This window comes from Schistocerca serialis, chromosome 10 (assembly GCF_023864345.2).
Source record: "Schistocerca serialis cubense isolate TAMUIC-IGC-003099 chromosome 10, iqSchSeri2.2, whole genome shotgun sequence".
Classification (NCBI taxonomy): domain Eukaryota; kingdom Metazoa; phylum Arthropoda; class Insecta; order Orthoptera; family Acrididae; genus Schistocerca; species Schistocerca serialis.
In genome coordinates this window covers 237,112,826-237,135,514 of record NC_064647.1, presented here as the reverse complement: position 1 = coordinate 237,135,514, position 22,689 = coordinate 237,112,826, and the positions used below count along the sequence as shown (strand labels likewise).

General features: G+C 46.5%; 1 protein-coding gene across 1 annotated transcript in view; it reads right to left on the bottom strand.

The window, feature by feature from the left end:
- Positions 1–22,689, bottom strand: part of LOC126424718 (probable peroxisomal membrane protein PEX13) — a 44,530-nt gene that overhangs the window by 10,847 nt on the left and 10,994 nt on the right. The window contains exons 2-3 of the mRNA XM_050087440.1: positions 16,535–16,994; positions 3,553–3,736 (exon numbers count right to left, since the gene is read on the bottom strand). Of these exons, the coding sequence (XP_049943397.1) occupies positions 3,553–3,736; positions 16,535–16,994 (644 nt within the window). The remainder of the gene's footprint in view (positions 1–3,552; positions 3,737–16,534; positions 16,995–22,689) is intronic.

Sequence of the window (22,689 nt, the reverse complement as noted above, 5' to 3'; positions counted from 1 at the left end):
AGACTGCAATAGGCACGCGAACAGAATCACTGGCGTGCTGAGTAGCGAAAGGTACTGTTTTCGGACGAAACTCGCTTCAGTTTGTCTTACAGATATGGTCGCGTGCTTGTGTGAAGGTAGCATGGCGAACATGATCGGGCATACTGAATTGCTGAGCGGCATAATTGACAGACACCGAGTGCGATGGTTTGTGGTTCCATTGGCAACAGTACGTGAACTCGTCTCCTACGTATCTGGACATCGACTGGTGCATCAGGGATGTTTTAGAGCTTGATGCACTGTCCCTCTGCATGCCATATTTCAGCAGGACAATGCCTGGCTACAATGACATGTGTACAAGCCATCTTCGAAGGTCAACGTTTACCACTGCTTCCCTGAGCTGCACGTTCGTCTGACATGTCTGCCATCAAAAATGTCTGGGGTATGCTCAGTCAGCAGCTTGTTCACGCTGGTCCTCCTACAACCACTTTCAGTGACCTGTGGACGAGCCTACCAACTGGGAAGCAGTGTGTTTCCCCGGCAGCATATCCAGTCCCTGTTTAATTTCATGCGACGACGTCTACAGGCTCCGACTGCAGCTTCACGCCATAGTGAATTCTCATGGTCAAAGCACATGTGCAATTCTGTAAATATGGTCATCAGCATAATTTCATGTCCTAATCTGTGGAATACTAACATTCTAATGATCTGTCTTGGTGTTGGGATTTTCACGAACGGTAGTGTATTTCACTTGGACGAGAGACTCTTGAGGAGTCTTAGACATTTTTCTGTCCTGGAGGTAGAATGTATAAAACCAGACAAAGTGTTGGGTTCATGTTCTCTATCTTCCCTTACAGCTGCTTGAACGTAGAATGCCAAATTGATAGGACAATCGCCTACCTCTGGGGGAGATATCGTGACAGGGGTAGGGGGTGGGGTGTGGGTTCTCCTGGTGGGGTGGAGTGGGTTGGTTCAAATGGCTCTGAGCACTATGGGACTCAACTTCTGAGGCCACTAGTCCCCTAGAACTAGTTAAACCTAACTAACCTAAGGACATCACACACATCCATGCCTGAGGCAGGATTCGAACCTGTGACTGTAGTGGTCTCCGCTTCCAGACTGCGGCGCCTAGTACCACACGGCCACTTCGGCTGGCCGGGGAGGAGCGGGATCCTCACACAGAATCCTGATGCTGCCTGACTATTCCATCTACTGCCTCCCCCACTGTCACATCAGAGCGTTCCTGACCAATTTTTGCTAAAGCCACATTCCATGTGGAGGTCAGTTGGAAACAGCTGCCCAGTTGACAAGATCATTATGTATTTCCATAGTGTCTAGATGGTCTAGGCCAATGGCCTCGATGCTGTGGTAAGACTGGCTCCAATCAGATCACTCAAGTTCAGCACTGTCACGCCTGGCTAGCATTTGTATGGCTAATCGTCTGGGTCTGTCGAGGCCTGTTGGTAAGAGGGGTGCACTCAGCCCTTGTGAGGCTAATTGAGGAGCTGCCTGACTGAGAAGTAGTGGGTCTGGTCACGAAAACTGACAACAGTCTGGAGAGCAGTGTGCTCACCACATTCCATGCCATTCCATATCCACATACAGTGACATCTCTTTGGTTGAGGATGACATGGTGGTTGACCAGTATAATTTGGCCTTCTGAGGCTTGTTCAAACGGAGTATATAGTATAGTTTGATGACTGACTCCCAGAACCCAAAGGCCTGGCTCAGGACCTTATCTGTTCAAAGACATGTATACTTTGTTGATGCCATTCTCTGCCATTGTAGACCTGATAATTTGTATGTGGCGAAAGCTCCAGCCACGTTCCAAACAGCACTGAGAGATTCATCGCTGTGTCTGGTTCATATACTGCATAGAACAGTCGCATCTGCTGTTGTATACACCAGCAGCCTGTAGCCATGTCGACGTTTAGCTGAAACAAGTATACTCTTGATTTTAAACATTGTGTGTAAAAGAAGCGAACTGGTCATGTACCTGACACTTCGCCTGAAGATGAAGTGTGGGAAACTCGTCGAAATGCTTTGACAACACGACACCACGACTCGGCTCATAAACCGAGAAGATCTCACCAATAGCATTCACTGCAAAAGCCGTTATTCACATACAGGGATAGGCAACATAATGTGAACACGTGTATTCACTTTGGAATGGTTTATTAATAAGGAGTTGGACCCCTATTTTCCTGTAATACAGCTGCGATTTTTCTTGGAATAGTGGCATATAATGACTCTATAGCTTCCAGTGGAATGTTACGCCACCCTTCGAACAGAACCTCTTCTAACTCCTGTAGTGGCGAGGGAGGCGGAAATCTGCTCTGGAGTCTGCCCTCCAATACCGCCCAACAAGTGTTCCATAATGTTCAAGTCTGGGGACTATGCTTGGTGGGGAAGAAGTCCCAATTCTGTCGTATGCTCCTCATACCACGATTGTACTGCCCTGGCTGTTTGAATGGGTGCATTATCGTCCTGAAATATGGCATCGCTGTTGGGGAACAACATTTGAATCATGGGGTGCACCTGATCACCTAAAATGTTCACATAATCGTCGGCTGTAACACGGCCTTTGAGAGCAACGATGTGGCCAGCAGAATATCGTGATATGGCTGCCCACACCGTCACATTTCCACCTCCATGCTTAACAAAATGGCTCTGAGCACTATGGGACTTAACATCTGCGGTCATCAGTCCCCTAGAACTTAGAACTAATTAAACCTAACTAAACTAAGGACATCACACACAACCACGCCCGAGGCAGGATTCGAACCTGCGACCGTAGTGGTCACGCGGTTCCAGACTGAAGCGCCTTTAACCGCACGGCCACACCGGCCGGCCATGCTTAACAGCTGGAATCAAGCAATCAGGATTGTAGGCCTGTTTTGGCGTCCTCCAGACGTAAACCTGGCCCGTTGTTGGAAATAACGAAAGCGTTGACTCGTCGGACCGTATGACGTACTTCCACTGATCAGCCCTCCAGGATTTATGCTCCTGACACCATTTTTTTCGCGCCTTTGCGTTGGTTGTCGTCACTAATGGTTCTGGTATAGCGGCTCGTCCACGAATATTCGCTGTATGGAGTTTTTGACGGACAGTGTCGATAAGATGGTTATTGAGCTCTGCAGTGTATGACGATCTCTGTCATTTAGTTTTGATTTGCGCCCACTGTGACGTTTACAAAATGATGTCTTCCCATATTTTGTGTAGGCTGTCATGACTGTTGAAAAAGTTGGTCTCGAAGCATTCAGTAAGTTGGCTGTCTTGTTTACTGGCGCTCCAGCTAATTGGACCTCCACAATCCGACCTCTTTGGAACTCTGTTAAGTCTTTCATTGCACTTCGACCTCGGCCTCTGAACGCAAATTGGAAATGTGCACTACTCGTAAAGATCGTGCACTGGTGCCTAGTCCATACTGAACACGCACAGTCCAGGGCAACAGGTGCCTTACCTGCGTTGTAGACCGTCAAGCAACCATCCCATTACTACCACTGGTCACATTATTTTGCCTATCCCCTGCAGTATAATTAATTCTCGATGGCAGCTGCGTGTCGAGGTTACCTCCGTCAGCGAGAGCGATGCCGTGTCCGCCGCCGAAACCTCCGTGGTGTGCAGACGCCACTGGCACAGGCACCGAGCCGTGGCTCTCGATGTGCACGTTCTGGTACGACGTGGCGCCGCCATAATGCCCGCCGTGGTTCAGCAGGCCGCCGCTGCACGCCGCCACCAGCGTCGCGACCAGGGTCTACAAAGCGAAAACACCGTCAGCGCTACTGCCCGTCTGGAAAATCTTCAATTATCTACACTCCTGGAAATGGAAAAAAGAACACATTGACACCGGTGTGTCAGACCCATCATACTTGCTCCGGACACTGCGAGAGGGCTGTACAAGCAATGATCACACGCACGGCACAGCGGACACACCAGGAACCGCGGTGTTGGCAGTCGAATGGCGCTAGCTGCGCAGCATTTGTGCACCGCCGCCGTCAGTGTCAGCCAGTTTTCCGTGGCATACGGAGCTCCATCGCAGTCTTTAACACTGGTAGCATGCCGTGACAGCGTGGACGTGAACCGTATGTGCAGTTGACGGACTTTGAGCGAGGGCGTATAGTGGGCATGCGGGAGGCCGGGTGGACGTACCGCCGAATTGCTCAACACGTGGGGCGTGAGGTCTCCACAGTACATCGATGTTGTCGCCAGTGGTCGGCGGAAGGTGCACGTGCCCGTCGACCTGGGACCGGACCGCAGCGACGCACGTATGCACGCCAAGACCGTAGGATCCCACGCAGTGCCGTAGGGGACCGCACCGCCACTTCCCAGCAAATTAGGGACACTGTTGCTCCTGGGGTATCGGCGAGGACCATTCGCAACCGTCTCCATGAAGCTGGGCTACGGTCCCGCACACTGTTAGGCCGTCTTCCGCTCACGCCCCAACATCGTGCAGCCCGCCTCCAGTGGTGTCGCGACAGGCGTGAATGGAGGGACGAATGGAGACATGTCGTCTTCAGCGATGAGAGTCGCTTCTGCCTTGGTGCCAATGATGGTCGTATGCGTGTTTGGCGCCGTGCAGGTGAGCGCCACAATCAGGACTGCATACGACCGAGGCACACAGGGCCAACACCCGGCATCATGGTGTGGGGAGCGATCTCCTACACTGGCCGTACACCACTGGTGATCGTCGAGGGGACACTGAATAGTGCACGGTACATCCAAACCGTCATCGAACCCATCGTTCTACCATTCCTAGACCGGCAAGGGAACTTGCTGTTCCAACAGGACAATGCACGTCCGCATGTATCCCGTGCCACCCAACGTGCTCTAGAAGGTGTAAGTCAACTACCCTGGCCAGCAAGATCTCCGGATCTGTCCCCCATTGAGCATGTTTGGGACTGGATGAAGCGTCGTCTCACGCGGTCTGCACGTCCAGCACGAACGCTGGTCCAACTGAGGCGCCAGGTGGAAATGGCATGGCAAGCCGTTCCACAGGACTACATCCAGCATCTCTACGATCGTCTCCATGGGAGAATAGCAGCCTGCATTGCTGCGAAAGGTGGATATACACTGTACTAGTGCCGACATTGTGCATGCTCTGTTGCCTGTGTCTATGTGCCTGTGGTTCTGTCAGTGTGATCATGTGATGTATCTGACCCCAGGAATGTGTCAATAAAGTTTCCCCTTCCTGGGACAATGAATTCACGGTGTTCTTATTTCAATTTCCAGGAGTGTATTATTATTGGAGGGTAAGAGCGAGAACTGTTGCAAACGCAGCTTAATGGCTCACACATACAAGTTCATGACGAGAATAATAACTAAAACAATGGAAAAGAAAGCTGAGGATGTGTTGGATGACTATCAGTTTTTGGGGCGGGAGTGGTCGTGCGGTTAGAGGCGTCATGTCACAGATTGCGCGGCCCCTTCCGCCGGAGGTTAGAGTCCTTCCTTTGGCATAGGTGTATGTGTTGTTCTTAGCATAAGTTACTTTAAGTAGTGTGTAATTCTAGGGACCTATGACCTCAGCAGTTTGGTCCCTCAGGAATTCACATACATTCGAGCACTTGAACACAAACTATCAGTTTCATCTGAAGTAACATAAACGCATTGGATAGGCAGTTAGACGTTGCCATTGATAACAGGAGGGAGAATTAGGAGAAATCAAGAACCTATCACAGGATTTGTCGATGTGGAAAAAGCGTTTACCAGTGTACAAGGGGCATTCAATAAGCAATGCAACAATTTTTTTCTCGGCCAATCTGAGTTGGAAAGCTGCAGAATTTGTTGTGGGACGATTTGGAATATTCCTGCTTCAGCCCATATAGTTTCATGAAGTTCCAGTAACTGGTGGTGCTATATGTACCCTTGAAAATGGCGTAACAAAGATGCATTCCAACCAGAGAGCTGTCACTGAGTTCATTTTGATGGGAAACCAGAGCACTGCAGACACTCAAAGGCGCTTGCGCAATGTGTATGCAGATATGGTAGTGAACAAAAGCACAGTCAGTCATTAGGCGAGGAACCTGTCATCATCGCAAGAAGGTGGCGCAAACTTGTCCGATCTCCGGCGTGCCAACCGTCCACACACAGTTGTGACTCTCGCACTGTAGGAACGTGTGGACACCCTCATTAGAGGCAAAGCCTCACACAGTTTTGCACAGCTAGAAGGGTGTCACAAAACTTCATTGGACTATTCTTCCTTATTCACCCTAAAGCACAGATCTCGCACCTTCCGACTTCCTTCTGTTTGGTTTGATGAAGGATGCACTCCATTAGAACCAATATGTGGATGATGGACAGGTATTTGATGCATCAAGACTTTGGCTCCGGCGTAGACCACTAGAGTGGTGCCATGGGGGCGTACAGACCCTCCCAGTAATGTGGCGTAAGGCTGTCGCATTGCAAGGAGATTATGTTGAAAAGTAGGGTTTTGTAGCGAAGGACTGGGGAATAATATGGTGTAATAGAATCCTGAATAAAACCACATACTTTTAGAAAAAAAGTATTGCTTTACTTATTGAATGTCCCTCATATAAGCATTGTCTCTCATCTCCTATTATAGACATCTATGTATTTATCATATGATGTATTTACATTTTGATAATGGCTGAATATAAAGAATGAAACCAGTTGTGTATGGACTTCATACAGTTCTAATCAAGCAGCTGGTATGGGTTTTCATTAACTGAACAACAGTTGCAGAATAAATGTTAACTGAACATGGAGAATCTAATAAATAATAATTACATTACTATTCAGTAGAAGTAGGTGTAGATGTTAGTTAGTTAGCTACTCACATGTTCCATTGATCATTTGAAAGATCCTTTTTTTTTATCGAAATGATCTCAAACAATGCATTTTACAGGATATGCATACATTATTAGTGTTGACATTAATGAATACATTACTATTTTTGTCATACTCATGCAATTCTACTTTTTTTACCACATACCAGTGTTTAAGCAGAAATATGCCAGAGGAACAGTAGGAGTTTTCCTGGAGAACTGACTTTAAATTAGATATAATACTTTCTTCGCTACCTATCAGACATTCTACAGAATGTTTAACAAGTGGTAATAAAGGTAATTTGTCCCTTTAGTGTTGTAGGCATTGACATCACTGTTCTTCTCAAATAGTGGTGGATTACTTATGAGGAATTTCACAAGCGAATATATGTATCGTGAAAGCATAGTTAAAATGCCTAACTCCTTTAACAGGTAGATCCATGATGTCTGTATGTAAACACCAATATTATTCTTACTGCTCGTATTTGTGCAATCAGTACTTTCTTTCTCAGTGGTGATTTACCCCAGAAAATTATTCCATAAGACATTATTGAGTGGAAATATGTAAAATATGTCAGGCAGTTGATACATTTGTTTCCAAGATTCGCAATTATACGAAAAGGAAAAGCATCTGAATTTAATTGTTTTTGAAGCTCAGTAATACGCTTTTTCCAGTTCAAACTTTCATCAATATGTTCACCCAAAAATTTTGGAGCATTCTACCTTACGTACTAGCTCCTGCCCATGTGCTACATCAATTGTTGAGAGAGTCCGTTTTCAGAGAACAACTGGGGTAGCTGTGAGTCAGCAACTTCTGATAATCAGCACAACAAAAAACCAGTCCTAAGTTGCGAATTTTACTCTTTTTTTCATTCGATGACTAGTTTCGGGCCGATATACATTTTCAGATCACCGTAGCATAGTCAAAAATGGCGTTTCTGAAGATGTGAAAACCATGTCAAAAACGTGCAACGAACCATTACGGCGCATGAAGATATCTGGCCGAAACTAGTAATCGAGTGAATAAAAACAGTAAAATTTGCAACTTTTGACTAGTTTTTCGTGGTACTGAACTTAATAATACTTTACAAAAAAAATTGAAACCCCTTACTAATTGTTGTGTTAGTTTCTCTTCAATGGCGTTTATTGTAACACTATTATAGTTTGTAAAAAGTTCGAATTTTGCTTGTTGAATGTTAACAGTTGTTGTTCTTTTGGTATTCAGTCCCGATACTGGTTTGATGCAGCTCTCCATGCTACTCTATCCTGTGCAAGCTTCTTCATCTCCCAGTACCTACTGCAACCTACATCCTTCTGAATCTGCTTAGTGTATTCATCTCTTGGTCTCCCTCTACGATTTTTACCCTCCACGCTGCCCTCCAATACTAAATTGGTGATACCTTGATGCCTCAGAACATGTCCTACCAACCGATCGCTTCTTCTTGTCAAGTTGTGCCACAAACTCCTCTTCTCCACAATCCTATTCAATACCTCCTTCTTAGTTATGTGATCTACCATCTAATCTTCAGCATTCTGCTGTAGCATCACATTTCGAAAGCTTCTATTCTCTTCTTGTCCAAACTATTTATCGTCCATGTTTCACTTCCATACATGGCTACACTCCATACAAATACTTTCAGAAACGACCTCCTGACACTTAAATCTATACTCGATGTTAACAAACTACTCTTCTTCAGAAACGCTTTCCTTGCCATTACCAGTCTACATTTTGTATCCTCTCTACTTCGACCATCATCAATTATTTTGCTCCCCAAATAGCAAAACTCATTTACTACTTTATGTGTCTAATTTCCTAATCTAATTCCCTCAGCATCACCCAACTTATTTCGACTACATTCCATTATCCTCGTTTTGCTTTTATTGATGTTCATCTTATATCATCCTTTCAATACACTCTCCATTCCATTCAACTGCTCTTCTAAGTCTTATGCTGTCTCTGACAGAACTACAATGTCATCGGCGAACCTCAAAGTTTTTATTTCTTCTCCATGGATTTTAATACCTACACCAAATTTTTCTTTTGTTTCCTTTACTGCTTGCTCAGTATACAGATTGAATAACATCAGGGAGAGGCTACAAGCCTGTCTCACTCCCTTCCCAACCACTGCTTCCCTTTCATGCCGCCCGACTCATAACTGCCATCTGGTTTCTGTACAAATTGTAAATAGCTTTTCGCTCCCTGTATTTTGCCCCTGCCACCTTGAGAATTTGAAAGAGAGTATTCCAGCCAACATTGTCAAAAGCTTTCTCTAAGTCTATAAATGCTATAAATGTACGTTTGCCTTTTCTTAATCTCTCTTCTTAGATAAGTCGTAGGGTCAGTATTGCCTCACGTGTTCCAATATTTCTAAGGAATCCAAACTGTTAACTGAGAAGTCATATCATAGCAAACAGGTGTGGCCCCAAAACTAAACCGTGTGGGACTCCCTTATTCTCCTCTGTCACTAAAATTTTCTACCTTACTGACACTGTCTGTCTGAATTATTTAGCACAACCCTTTTGCGTTCTGTTTGTTAAGTATGGCCGACCGCGGCGGCCGAGCTGTTCTAGGCGCTCAGTTAGGAACCGCGCGACTGCTACGGTCGCAGGTTCGAATCCTGCCTCGGGCATGGATGTGTGTGATGTCCTTAGGTTAGTTAGGTTTAAGTAGTTCTAAGTTCTAGGTGACTGATGACCACATCTGTTAAATCCCATAGTGCTCAGAGCCATTTGAACCATTTTGTTAAGTATGGTTCAGACACGCTGTGCGTAAAGGTATCAGTTTCATAAAATGTTAGTTTTTCTAAGAGAGTAACGTGACCTACATGATCAGACGTCTTGGAAAGAGCACACAAAAATACCAGCTGGCGAGGTATTGTTTTTTTAAGGCTTCCTGTCTCTGGTTGCCTTGTGCGGCACTAGACCAAGAGTGGCGAAGGTGCTCGGAGCGCGGAAGCTGTCAGGCAAATGTCAGACGGCCTGGGAAGCCGCGCACAGAGAAAGTGTGCGAGGAGGGAATTGGCACATTCGGCGGCATTGTTGGGCAGCTTTCTCCAGAAGCGCGTGCTTTGTTGCGAGGCGGGGCGGCGGTTGGCGGGTGCCCGGTACGTCGCGCCTACTTAATTACCGCCGCGAGCCGTGGCGTGCCCTGCCGTGCTTGTGTGACGTGCGTGTGCGAGACGGTGTCAAGGGGGGGGGGGGGGGGGGGCGCTCTTGCGGCCGACCGCTCCGTTCCGCTTTCGTTTTCCGCTCTGCCGGCGTGGTCAGCGAAACATAAAGTGGCGACGTCCGCTCGCAATGTCCGCGAACCCTTAAGTACACGTGCGTGCAAAACGTAAAGACGGAAGTAACTTTCTAGTGATACGTAACTGCCCAGAAACACAGTTCGATGACATCCACAAATACACTACTGGCCATTGAAATTGCTACACCAAGAAGAAACGCAGATGATAAACGGCTATTCATTGGACAAGTATATTAGAACTGACATGAGTTTACATTTTCACGCAATTTGGGTGAATAGTTCCTGAGAAACCAGTACCCAGAACAAGCACCTCTGGCCGTAATAACGGCCTCGATACGCATGGGCATTGAGTCAAACAGAGCTTGGATGGCGTGCACAGGTACAGCTGCCCATGCAGCTTCAACACAATACCACGGTTCATCAAGAGTAGTGACTGGCGTATTGTGACGAGCCAGTTGCTCGGCCACCATTGACCAGACGTTTTCAGTTCGCGAGAAATCTGGAGAATGTGCTGGCCAGGGCAGCAGGTCGAACATTTTCTGTATCCAGAAAGGCCCGTACAGGACCTGCAGCATGAGGTCGTGCATTATCCTGCTGAAATGTAGGGTTTCGCAGGGATCGAATGAAAGGTGGAGCCACGGGTCGTAACACATCTGAAATGTAACGTCGACTGTTCAAAGTGCCGTCAATGTGAACAAGAGGTGACCGAGACGTGTTTATCCACACCTACAGACTTTTTTGTAATGAATACTGTGTTTCACGGCATTTTAATTATTACGTAATGGCATTTTCGTACTATTACTATTTTTTTATATATTCGACTCCTTAGTGTTAACGTAAAATTTTACGTAAATTACGTACGTTGTACTTCTAACTTCCCATGCCAGATGGTGGGTATCATGCTTTTTAAAAAAACTGTGTTATACCTAATTTCATATTATTCATATATTATTCTTTTTCCCTCTCTTTTTCTCTTTTACTTGTCCTGCACTCTGACAACTTATTATCGATCTGTTTTATGTTTTGTAAGTTGGTTTTTTAAAAACAATACGCCAGCGTATTTTAGATGTTTCCTTCCCCCTTCGTCTGTTATGTGTTTTACGTACATTTTAAATTTGAATTACTTCATGATTCACAAATGCACAAGAGTTATTTTGTGTTAATATCTCGCAAAAGCAGTAATATTAAGTCTTCACGTGACACATGTCACATAGAGGGCGTTCCAAGCCCTGTCACACCGAGGTCTGCTGAACAGGTGCATGGCCGGCCTGTATGGCCGTGCTGTTCTAGGCGCGTCAGTCTGGAACCGCGTGACCGCTACGGTCCCAGGTTCGAATCCTGCCTCGGGCATGGATGTGTGTGATGTCCTTAGGTTAGTTAGGTTTAATTAGTTCTAAGTTCTAGGCGACTGATGACCTCGAAGTTACGTCGCATAGTGCTCAGAGCCATTTGAACCATTTCGAACAGGTGCATGTAAACAGCGGCCTCAGTTTATGTGATCGCTCTAAGCTTGTTGATACCAGTGCCTACCAATTTTAATTGTATGTTACAGGTATGTTCCTACCAACTGTTATGTTCATACACAGGTGTAGTTGTGATTTTCTGTTTTATACTCTCTGATCGTTATGTGAAATTTTTAACTTCTAGCACTGAGGATGGTCACTAAGTGACCGAAAATCGATTTTGCGGATGATAAAACAAAAAAAAAAAAAAAAAAAAAAAAACAAAAAAAAAAACGACCAATGCTGATTCTCCTTCCAATTTTATCCAATATTTGGTCGTGGTGCACAGAACACTCCATGGAGTCGCCGATCAGTAAAACCTAACCTTTCTGCAGGCGTCGCATGGGATACGTTGTTTCGGCTGACTCCAGGGACACACAGTTAAAAAAAAAAAAAGCCGGCGAAACACCAGGGAAAATGCGCCTGGCGGCTCTTAGGAGACACACCTTGTACACACATTGCGTGGTGGCCCACAATTGCTTGTATACGCATTGGATGGTCCACGTTGACACATCAACAGATCAGGCTGTTTCCATCAAGATGTGATCATGGAGACGTCCTTAAACACTGTGTCGCGTCTCTTCATCAAACAATCTTACAGCATTCATTTCATACAGTCGATCGGGACATATACACACCGTTCCACTGCGATGCATTACCTCAGCAACGGGGAGTCACAGGTCCACTTGCTAACAGCGCTAAAAAGCCGTATTTTAAGAGGGTGACTAATGTTTTCAGTGGCGAGTGTATTCAACAGGGTCTGCAGAAACAAGATTAGACTAACTGCAGCGGGAGAAAAGGCATTTTCACGAGGACCATTTCAAAAGTACTGCATACTGTGCATGCACGATCTTTATGGTGGCCTGGTCAGGTTGAAATTCGTGTTGATTGTCAGTGAGACTTCAGGCGTGATGGTCGTACATGTGTTTGCTGGTTCTCCTGACTATGTCGTGAGTAATTCAATTTCACAAAAATCAAATGGCTCTGAGCACTATGGTACTTAACTTCTAAGGTCGTCAGTCCTCTAGAACTTAGAACTACTTAAACCTAACTAACCTAAGGACAGCACACACATCCATGCCCGAGGCAGGATTCGAACCTGCGAACGTAGCGGTCGCGCGGTTCCAGACTGTAGCGCCCAGAACCGCTCAGCCACCCCGGCCGGCTCAATTTCACAACTACGGCCTCTAATCAAAACGCATCCCGGTATAAAATTTAACTGCATAAAATTTCTTACAAAATGGTCCCATTTATTTTTTTCTGTACGGCTAATACGTAGCACGTAGAGAGCGAGAAAATGTGAAAATTTTTCGTGTGGTTTGTGAAGGTGTTTCAGGATGCATTAAAACCCAGAGGAAGCGGCAAGTAAATCAACCAGCATAAAGCTGAAACCGTATTCCACGTACTGACCAGACTTCCTACATCAAAATCGAATCGCTGCGTCGAAAGAACCCAAGGGGAATTTAGAATGCTTAGAGAGAGTTGCGTGCGAACAGTATAGCGGATCGTAGCACAGTATCACGCTGGTCTGCTTGTATCCGTGAAGGTCGGGTAAGCACTGAGGTCGACCCAAAAACTGGAAGGCCATCAACTGCAACAGACTACGCCTCTCAGGTTATTGTTAATGACAGTTCGGGACAGGATCGACGAAACACGCGTGACGAAATTCCATAAAAGGGCAGGATGCGTGTCACTTCAGGTTAGAGAATCATAACTGAAACGTTAAAAATGAGAAAAATTGCTGCCAAATGGGTTCCACACAGTCCCAGTGAAGAGCAGGAAGCAGGTCGCAGGAGAATCGCACAAGAACTACTTCAACGTTATCGAACAGAAGGAGGACAGTTTCTGGAAAGGTTTGCTGCGCTTGGAACCTGGGTACTAACTTTTTGGGCCAGAACTGAAGACTCGGTCAGCACAATGAAAAAGTATCAACTCTCCATGCGAACAATCGAAGGTGAAAGTGATGATGACCTTTATGTGTGTATGAGTGGAGTCTTAGCTGATAGACTTTTCTGGAGACTAGAAATCTACTCTGTAGGAATGAGCATGGGTTTCGAAAAAGGCGATCGTGTGAAACCCAGCTCGCGCTATTCGTCCACGACACTCAGAGGGCCATTGACACGGGTTCACAGGTAGATGCCGTGTTTCTTGACATCCGCAAGGCGTTCGATACAGTTCCCCACAGTCGTTTAATGAATAAACTAAGAGCATATGGACTAACAGTCCAATTGGATTGAAGAGTTCCTAGATAAGAGAACACAGCATGTCATTCTCAACGGAGAGAAGTCTTCCAAAGTAAGAGTGATTTCGGGTGTGCCGCAGGGGAGTGTCGTAGGACCGTTGCTATTCACAATATACATAAATGACCTTGTGGATGACATCGGAAGTTCACTGAGGCTTTTTGCAGATGATGCTATGGTGTATCGAGAGGTTGTAACAATGGAAAATTATACTGAAATGCAGGAGGATCTGCAGGGAATTGACGCGTGGTGCGGGGAATGGCAAGTGAATCTCAATGTAGACAAGTGTAATGTGCTGCGAATACGAAGAAAGAAAGATCCCTTATCATTTAGCTACAATATAGCAGGTCAGCAACTGGAAGCAGTTCATTCCATAAATTATCTGGGAGTACGCATTAGGAGTGATTTAAAATGGAATGATCATATAAAGTTGATCGTCGGTAAAGCAGATGCCACACTGAGATTCATTGGAAGAATCCTAAGGAAATGCAACACGAAAACAAAGGAAGTAGGTTACAGTACGCTTGTTCGCCCGCTGCTTGAATACTGCTCAGCAGTGTGGGATCCGTACCAGATAGGGTTGATAGAAGAGATAGAGAAGATCCAACGGAGAGCAACGCGCTTCGTTACAGGATCATTTAGTAATCGCGAAAGCGTTACGAAGATGATAGATAAACTCCAGTGGAAGACTCTGCAGGAGAGATGCTCAGTAGCTCGGTACGGGCTTTTGTTGAAGTTTCGAGAACATACCTTCACCGAAGAGTCAAGCAGTATATTGCTCCCTCCTACGTATATCTCGCGAAGAGACCATGAGGACAAAATCAGAGAGATTAGAGCCCACACAGAAGCATACCGACAATCTTTCTTTCCACAAACAACACGAGACTGGAATAGAAGGGACAACCGATAGAGGTACTCAGGGTACCCTCCGCCACACACCGTCAGGTGGCTTGCGGAGTGTGGATGTAGATGTAGATGTAGATGATGATAATGATGATGATGATGTTTGGTTTGTGGGGCGCTCAACTGCGCAGTTATCAGCGCCCGTACAAACTCCCAACCTTTGCTCAGTCCAAACTCGCCACTATCAGGAATCATGATGAAATGATGAGGACAACGCAAACACCCAATCATCTCGAGGCAGGTGAAAATCGCTGACTCCGCCGGGAATCGAAACCGAGACCCTGTGCTCGGGAAGCGAGAACGCGATTAGCTGATACAGTGCCCTAGGGGACGTCTGTAGCAAGTGCGTGCTACAAGCTGTTTCTCCAAAATGTTTTGAGCTCGAAAATTCGCCAAAGAAGGCCTCACATGCTTGCACTTGATATCCTCATTTTGCACCTTAATGCAAGACCACTTATTCCCCTACCAGTGAGAGAAACGCTAGACAAATATGGGTAGCAAATACTTCCCCACTCACCATACATTCTTGATATAAGTCCACTAGACTTTGATTTGTTTCCGGAATTGAGGGAACAACTAACTGGAAAACGTTTTGACACAACTGATGAAACTTCTAGTGAGGTGTGCGGTAGCGTTCTCGCTTCCCGCGCCCGCGTTCCCGGGTTCGATACGCGGCGGGGTCAGGGATTTTCTCTGCCTCGTGATGACTGGGTGTTGTGTGATGTCCTTAGGTTAGTTAGGTTTAAGTAGTTCTAAGTTCTAGGGGACTGATGACCATAGATGTTAAGTCCCATAGTGCTCAGAGCCATTTGAACCATTTTTTTTCTAGTGAGGTGACGCGAGTAATCAGACAGTTCAACAATAACGCTGCCCTATTCGGAAATACGGAAGTTGTCATAACTTTGGGAAGCTGTCATAAGCAACAATGGAGATTACATTCAATGCCTGTACAGGTATTCTGAAAATAATTATTTTCTTCAATCTTACAGTGCGCAGAACTTCTGAAATGACGCCCGCAGGACTTCCCGTGATCAGCACGCGAATGGAATGAGGATAAATTGCGTTATGCGGTGCAATGAAAAGTACTCCCTGCCATGCACTTCGCAGTGACTTACGGTGCATGGGTTTAGATGCAGACTTATAGTGGATGATTCTCTTGCCTCCTCCACTGGGTTTTAATGCACCCTGTAACATCTTCAAATTCCTACAGAAAAAATAACTGGGTCCTTTTTGTGGGACATTTTATATAGTTAAATTTTATACCAGCATGCGTTTTAATTAGAGGCCACAGTTTTCGAATTGTTGAAGGAAATCGTATAAAGTGACCTTCAAAAGCGTTTTTCTCGAATGCCTTGAAAACCGTGGCTTCCAGTGAAAACGTTTCCCAGTACAAAATTCGCTACAAAAAAAGGTCCTGTTCATTTTATTCTGTGGGAGTAAAATAGTTTGGGCGTTGCGAGCAAGGGAATATGAAAATCTTGCGCATATTGTTTGAAGGCGTTGCAGGTTGCATAACACCCAGATACGAGGGCGGCTGAACCACCTTGTAGAACCCAATGTATGAGACCCTGTATGTCCGTCTCTTCAGAGATGGTTGCGGGACTCGGCCGTTCGATACAGGACGTCAAATTAAAACACCTTTCAGCCGTCTAGTTTCCAAACTACCAGTTTCGGCGATTTACTACGTCATCTTCAGGTCCCTGACGGACGTACAGGAAGATTCCACTTCGGTTCTGATCAAAACACGGGCCAGTATTGCTGGATAATATCGTCACCAGAGAAGACCCACGGAGGGGTGTATTGGTGTCTGCCCGCCTCGCAACCAACAGATGATTTGGTGCTTCGAACTACAGGAGGACGCAATACGCAAGTACTCACCAGTGCGAAGAGACCGTTCATAGTTGGGTGTTGGGTTGGTCGAGCGGCCGAGCTGGTCTGCGGAGCGTGCGGAGTGTGGCCCGTGCTGGAGTGTGTTCCTCCAGCGCTGGAGAGCCCCTTTATAGCCCGGCTGGTGCCAAGCACCCGGCGGCCGCCCGCAGCTCTCTCCCTCCCACACACTGGAGCCTCTGTCTGGAGAGTCCACGGCGCGGATGGCACGGCCGAGCGCACCGGAACCACGCTCGTTAGCTTTCCTCCAGCGCGCGTTACGTCAGTCCAGGAAGGGGCCGCCACCGCGTTGCCCAATTGCGGTGGGCCCTCTCCATCTGGGGCAATTATCTTTTCGGGGGCGCTAATGGGCGGCTCTCGAAGCGGCCCGGCGAACTCCACTCGAGACGAGACCGCAGGTAGTCCAGCAGGAACTGTGCCCGTGCAGAATCGGAGCGCCAGACCTTGGTCACTACGAAGTTTCCGTCAGTGGTCACAAAACTGTTTATTGGCTATACCGGTTTCCCCTGCCTAACCATTAAAAGTAGATTCCAACTACTGCTTACGTGTCGGTTGCCTAGAAACGTACAAGAATCTGGCCGAGCGGTTCTAGGCGCTACAGTCCGGAACCGCCCCACCGCTACAGTCGCAGGTTCGAATCCTGCCTTTAGGTTAGTAAGGTTTAAGTAGTTCTACGTTCTAGGGGAATGATGACCTTAGAAGTTAGGTCCCATAGTGCTCAGAGCCATTTGAACCATTTCGTACAAGAATCAAAATTTTGCTGACAGGACTCTGCTACTACACTACCAATGAAATGTTGACTCCTAGCATAATGTGACGTCGCCATTGGCCAAGCGATATTCATGCGTTATTGTCAAGGTGACACGAAAAATCTTTTTATTTTATGGTCAGTTTCGGTGTTATTTTTGGCGAATTAAGGTGTTATTCTTTGGCAAATTCAATTTTAATTTCCGTCAATGTTGGTTTAATTTTTTTGCCAATTTTCTCGTTATTTTTTTGCCTGTTGTGGTATGCGTGTCTGATGACTCATTTCTCAAGTGCTAATTTCTTATTATTTTTATCGCATGTAATTCCCTTTCGGTACTGTGTTGAAAATGAAAATATATCTACCATTTACGTTATACGTTAATGGCCATTAAAATTGCTACACCACGAAGATGACGTGGTACAGACTAGAAATTTAACCGACAGGAAGAAGATGCTATGATATGCAAATGATAAGCTTTTCCGAGCTTTCACACAACGTTGGCGCCGGTGGCGACACCTACAACGTGCTGACATGAGGAAAGTTTCCAACCGATTTCTCACACACAAACAGCAGTTGACCGATGTTACCTGGTGAAACGTTGTTGTGATGCTTCGTGTAACGAGAAGAAATGCGTACCATCACGTTTCCGACTTTGATAAAGGTCGGATTATAGCCTATCGCGATTGCGGTTTATCGTATCGCGACATTGCTGCTCGCGTTGGTCGAGATCCAATGACTGTTAGCAGAATATGGAATCGGTGGGTTCAGGAGGGTAATACGGAATGCCGTGCTGGATCCCAACGGCCTCGTATCACTAGCAGTCGAGATGACGGGCATGTTATACGCATGGCTGTAGCGGATCGTGCAGCCACTTCTCGATCCCTGAGTCAACAGATGGGGACGTCTGCAAGACGACAACCATCTGCACGAACTGTTCGACGACGTTTGCAGCAGCACGGACTATCAGCTCGGAGACCATAGCTGTGGTTACCCTTGACCTGCATCACAGACAGGAGCAGCTGCGATGGTGTACTCGACGACGAACCTGGGTGCACGAATGGCAAAACGTCGTTTTTCCGGATGAATCCAGGTTCTGTTTACAGCGTCATGACGGTCGCATCCGTGCTTGGCGGCATCGCGGTGAACGCAGATTGAAAACATGTATTCGTCACCGCCATACTGGCGTATGGCCCGGCGTGATGGTATGGGGTGCCATTGGTTACACGTCTCGGTCAACTCCTGTTCGCATTGACGGCACTTTGAACAGTGGACGTTACATTTCATAAGTGTTACGACCCGTGGCTCTATCCTTCATTCGATCCCTGCGAAACCCTACATTTCAGCGGGATAATACACGACTGCATGTTGCAGGTCCTGTACGGGCGTTTCTGGATACAGAAAATGTTCGACTGCTGCCCTGGCCAGCACATTCTCCAGATCTCTCACCAATTGAAAACGTCTGGTCAATGGTGACCGAGCAACTGGGTCGTCACAATATGCCAGTGGTGGTATCGTGTTGAAACTGCATGGGCAGCTGTACCTGTATACGCCATCCAACCTCTGTTTGACTGAATACCCAGCCGTATCAAGGCCGTTATAACGGCCAGGGGTGGTTGTTCTGGGTACAGATTTCTCAGGATCTATGCACCCAAACTGCGTGAAAATGTAATCACATTTCAGCTCTAGTATAACATATTTGTCCAATGAATACCCGTTTATCATCTGCATTTCTTCTTGGTGTAGCAATTTTAATGGCTAGTAGTCTACTTATCGACATCACAGATTACACGTGTTTATATAAGTAAAAAATTATCCAGATCCGAGTAAGACTCGCAAACTGAGGTTTCGGTACAAACTTAGTTGGGTGTGTAGACAGTGATCCCTTTTTAACCTCCTATCGACAATGATACTGGCAATATGTCGATCTACACCTACATCTACATCTACATAGATACTCCGCAAGCCATTGCAAGGCGCGTGGCGGAGGGTACCTTGTGTCAATACTAGTCATTTCCTTTCCTGGAATAAATTATGACTAACTAACAACCGCAGCTGCCGACAGGTGTTGTTGATATACCTCGATGTGGACAGCTGAAAATGTGTGCCCCGACCGGGACTCGAACCCGGGATCTCCTGCTTACATGGCAGACGCTGTATCTATCTGAGCCACCGAGGGCACAGATGAATAGCGCGACTGCAGGGACTTATCCCTTGCACGCTTCCCGTGAGACTCAGATTCCCAACCGTCCACAATTCTGCATATGTATTGTCGCGCTATTCATCTGTGTCCTCGGTGGCTCAGATGGATAGAGCGTCTGCCATGTAAGCAGGATATCCCGGGTTCGAGTCCCGGTCGGGGCTCACATTTTCAGCTGTTCACATCGAGGTATATCAACAGCACCTATTGGCAGCTGAGGTTGTTAGTTAGTCATCATTCATTCCAGGGAAAAGCTGCACGGTCACCAACAGTAACCGTTCTTTCGAGAACAAGTTACTGTCTTCACATATATTTCCTTTCCTGTTCCACTCGCACATTGACCGAGGGAAAAACGACAGTCTATATGCCTCCGTATGCGCCTTATTGTCCGGTATCTTATCTTCGTGATCCTTCCGCGCAATGTATGTTGGCGGCAGTAGACTCGTTCCACAGTCAGCTTCAAATGCCGCTTTTCAGGGATTCCAAGACCTGCGAAAATATTTAATTTCAAGTTTTAAAAAAATTTAAAAAAGCCTCAAATGGCTCTGAGCACCATGGGACTTAACATCTGAGGTCATCAGTCCCCTAGACTTAGAAGTACTTAAACCTAAGTAACCTAAAGACATCACACACACCCACGCCCGAGGCAGGATTCGAACCTGCGGCCTAGCAGCAGCGCGGTTCCTGACTGAAGCGCCTAGAACCGCTCGGCCACAGTGGCCCGTCTTCAAGTGTAAAGTCGGACAAGAAATAACACAAAAAAATATTTTCTCGTGTGATGTAATTAATAATTAACAATTTTCTCATTTTTTCCCCCTTTGCTTGTACTGCGAAACGCTGTTTATTGCCAAATTTCTTGATTATGCGTCGAGGAGAAGTACCCTATAGATTTCGATGAGTGAGTTTGTATCAAAATCTTTGACATAAATGGCCGTATCTTTTGATTCCAATGACTTAGAGAAGCTAATTTTCATTATACCGTGTCCGCAGCTCGTGGTCGTGCGGTAGCGTTCTCGCTTCCCACGCCCGGGTTCCCGGGTTCGATTCCCGGCGGGGTCAGGGATTTTCTCTGCCTCGTGATGACTGGGTGTTGTGTGATGTCCTTAGGTTAGTTAGGTTTAAGTAGTTCTGAGTTCTAGGGGACTGATGACCATAGATGTTAAGTCCCATGGTGCTCAGAGCCATTTGAACCATTGAACCATTATACCGCCAAGGGACCGTAGCTGTTATTATGTGACGTAAACTTTAACTTGACCCGTCCACCCGTTCCCAAGAGAAGTTTCGAAAGGCAACGAAACTCTGCGGCGGAGCTCGGTGGGCACACCTACACCTCATTGAGTCTCGTGAGCAGCTGGCACGGTGTTAGGGAGCAGTGCCCCTACAGACGGCACAAGACGTCTCGCATTGCACAGAGCATTTGATGCATTTGCGAGGAACCCAGTCGCACAGCGCGGCCACTTCACGTAACCCAGTCGCGTTAAACGTTACTGCGAAGGGCAGTGGTCGTCAATCTGCGTCCCGAAGCCGGCGTGCTTCCAGAATCAAGCGCGCCGCGGATTTCAGTCGAATTTTTAGCTTTTTACCCGTCGCTTCGGATGCGTGCACGTCGGCCACTTACATTACACGCGTATACGGCTGAGTCTCTGTCGTTTTAAACCATACGACTCCAGAGAGTCTACTGAATTTATCAACGGTATTCAGCCGTGCAGCATGGTTTTTGCTTCCGAAAAACGCCGACAAAAAATATTTGCTAGCTGTAGTGCACATTCTCCCGACCTGGTTGACACACTGAACAACGCAAGTAAAAGGTAAACTGCACTTCATTCTGTGGTGTCACCGCCAGACACCACACTTGCTAGGTGGTAGCTTTAAATCGGCCGCGGTCCATTAGTACATGTCGGACCCGCGTGTCGCCACTGTCAGTGATCGCAGACCGAGCGCCACCACAAGGCAGGTCTCGAGATACGGACTAGGCTCGCCCCAGTTGTACGGACGACTTTGCTAGAGACTACATGGACGAAGCATTGCTCATTAGCCGAGCCAATAGTTAGAATAGCCTTCAGCTAAGTCAATGGCTACGACCTAGCAAGGCGCCATTAGTAACATTGCATGAATCTAAAGAGTCTCACTTGTATCGCCACAATCTCCAGATGTACCAAAAGGATGGATTAAAGTTAAGTATTCCAGAAGCTACGTACTTTTCTTTATAGCATTCATTACGTATCCTGTTTCAGACCTCACGCACCCTGCTTTGGCTTAGCGCGTGCCGTTCGGCTTCCTCTCATTGTGTCTAGGCTGCCTTGTTTAGACACAACACATTCTTTTAAAATGTGCCGTGTCATCTAACTCCATTATGGTACGTGTTGGCTATGGTTTCATCAAAATAATCTGCAGAAAAATTAATGTCCGCCCTATTCGGATGACTTAGTTGTGATGGCAGATTCTATTGAAACTCTGCAAAGTAATATTTCAGAGCTAGATCAGAAATGTAAGGACTATGGTACGAAGATTAGCATCTCCAAAACGAAAGTAATGTCAGTGGGAAAGAGATATAAACGGATTGAGTGCCAAACAGCAGGAACAAAGCTAGAACAGGTGGGCGGTTTCAAGTACTTAGGATACATATTCTCACAGGATGGCAACATAGTGAAAGAACTGGAAGCGAGGTGTGGCAAAGCTAATGCAGTGAGCGCTCAGCTACGATCTACTCTCTTCTGCAAGATGGAAGTCAGTACCAAGACTAAGTTATCTGTGCACCGTTCAATCTTTCGACCAACTTTGTTGTATGGGAGCGAAAGCTGGGTGGATCCAGGATACCTTATCAATAAGGTTGAGGTTACGGATGTGAAAGTAGCTAGATGGGAACAATGGCAGGAGGGTGTGCACAATGAGGAAATCAAAGAGAAACTGGGAATGAACTCTATAGATGTAGCAGTCAGGGCGAACAGGCTTAGATGGTGGGGTCATGTTACACGCATGGGAGAAGCAAGGTTACCCAAGAGACTCATGGGTTCAGCAGTAGAGGGTAGGAGTCGGGGTAGACCAAGGAGAAGGTACCTGGATTCGGTTAAGAATGATTTTGAAGTAATGGGCTTAACATCAGAAGAGGCACCAATGTTAGCTCTGAACAGGGGATCATGGAGGAATTTTATAAGGGGGACTATGCTCCAGACTGAACGCTGAAAGGCATAATCAATCTTA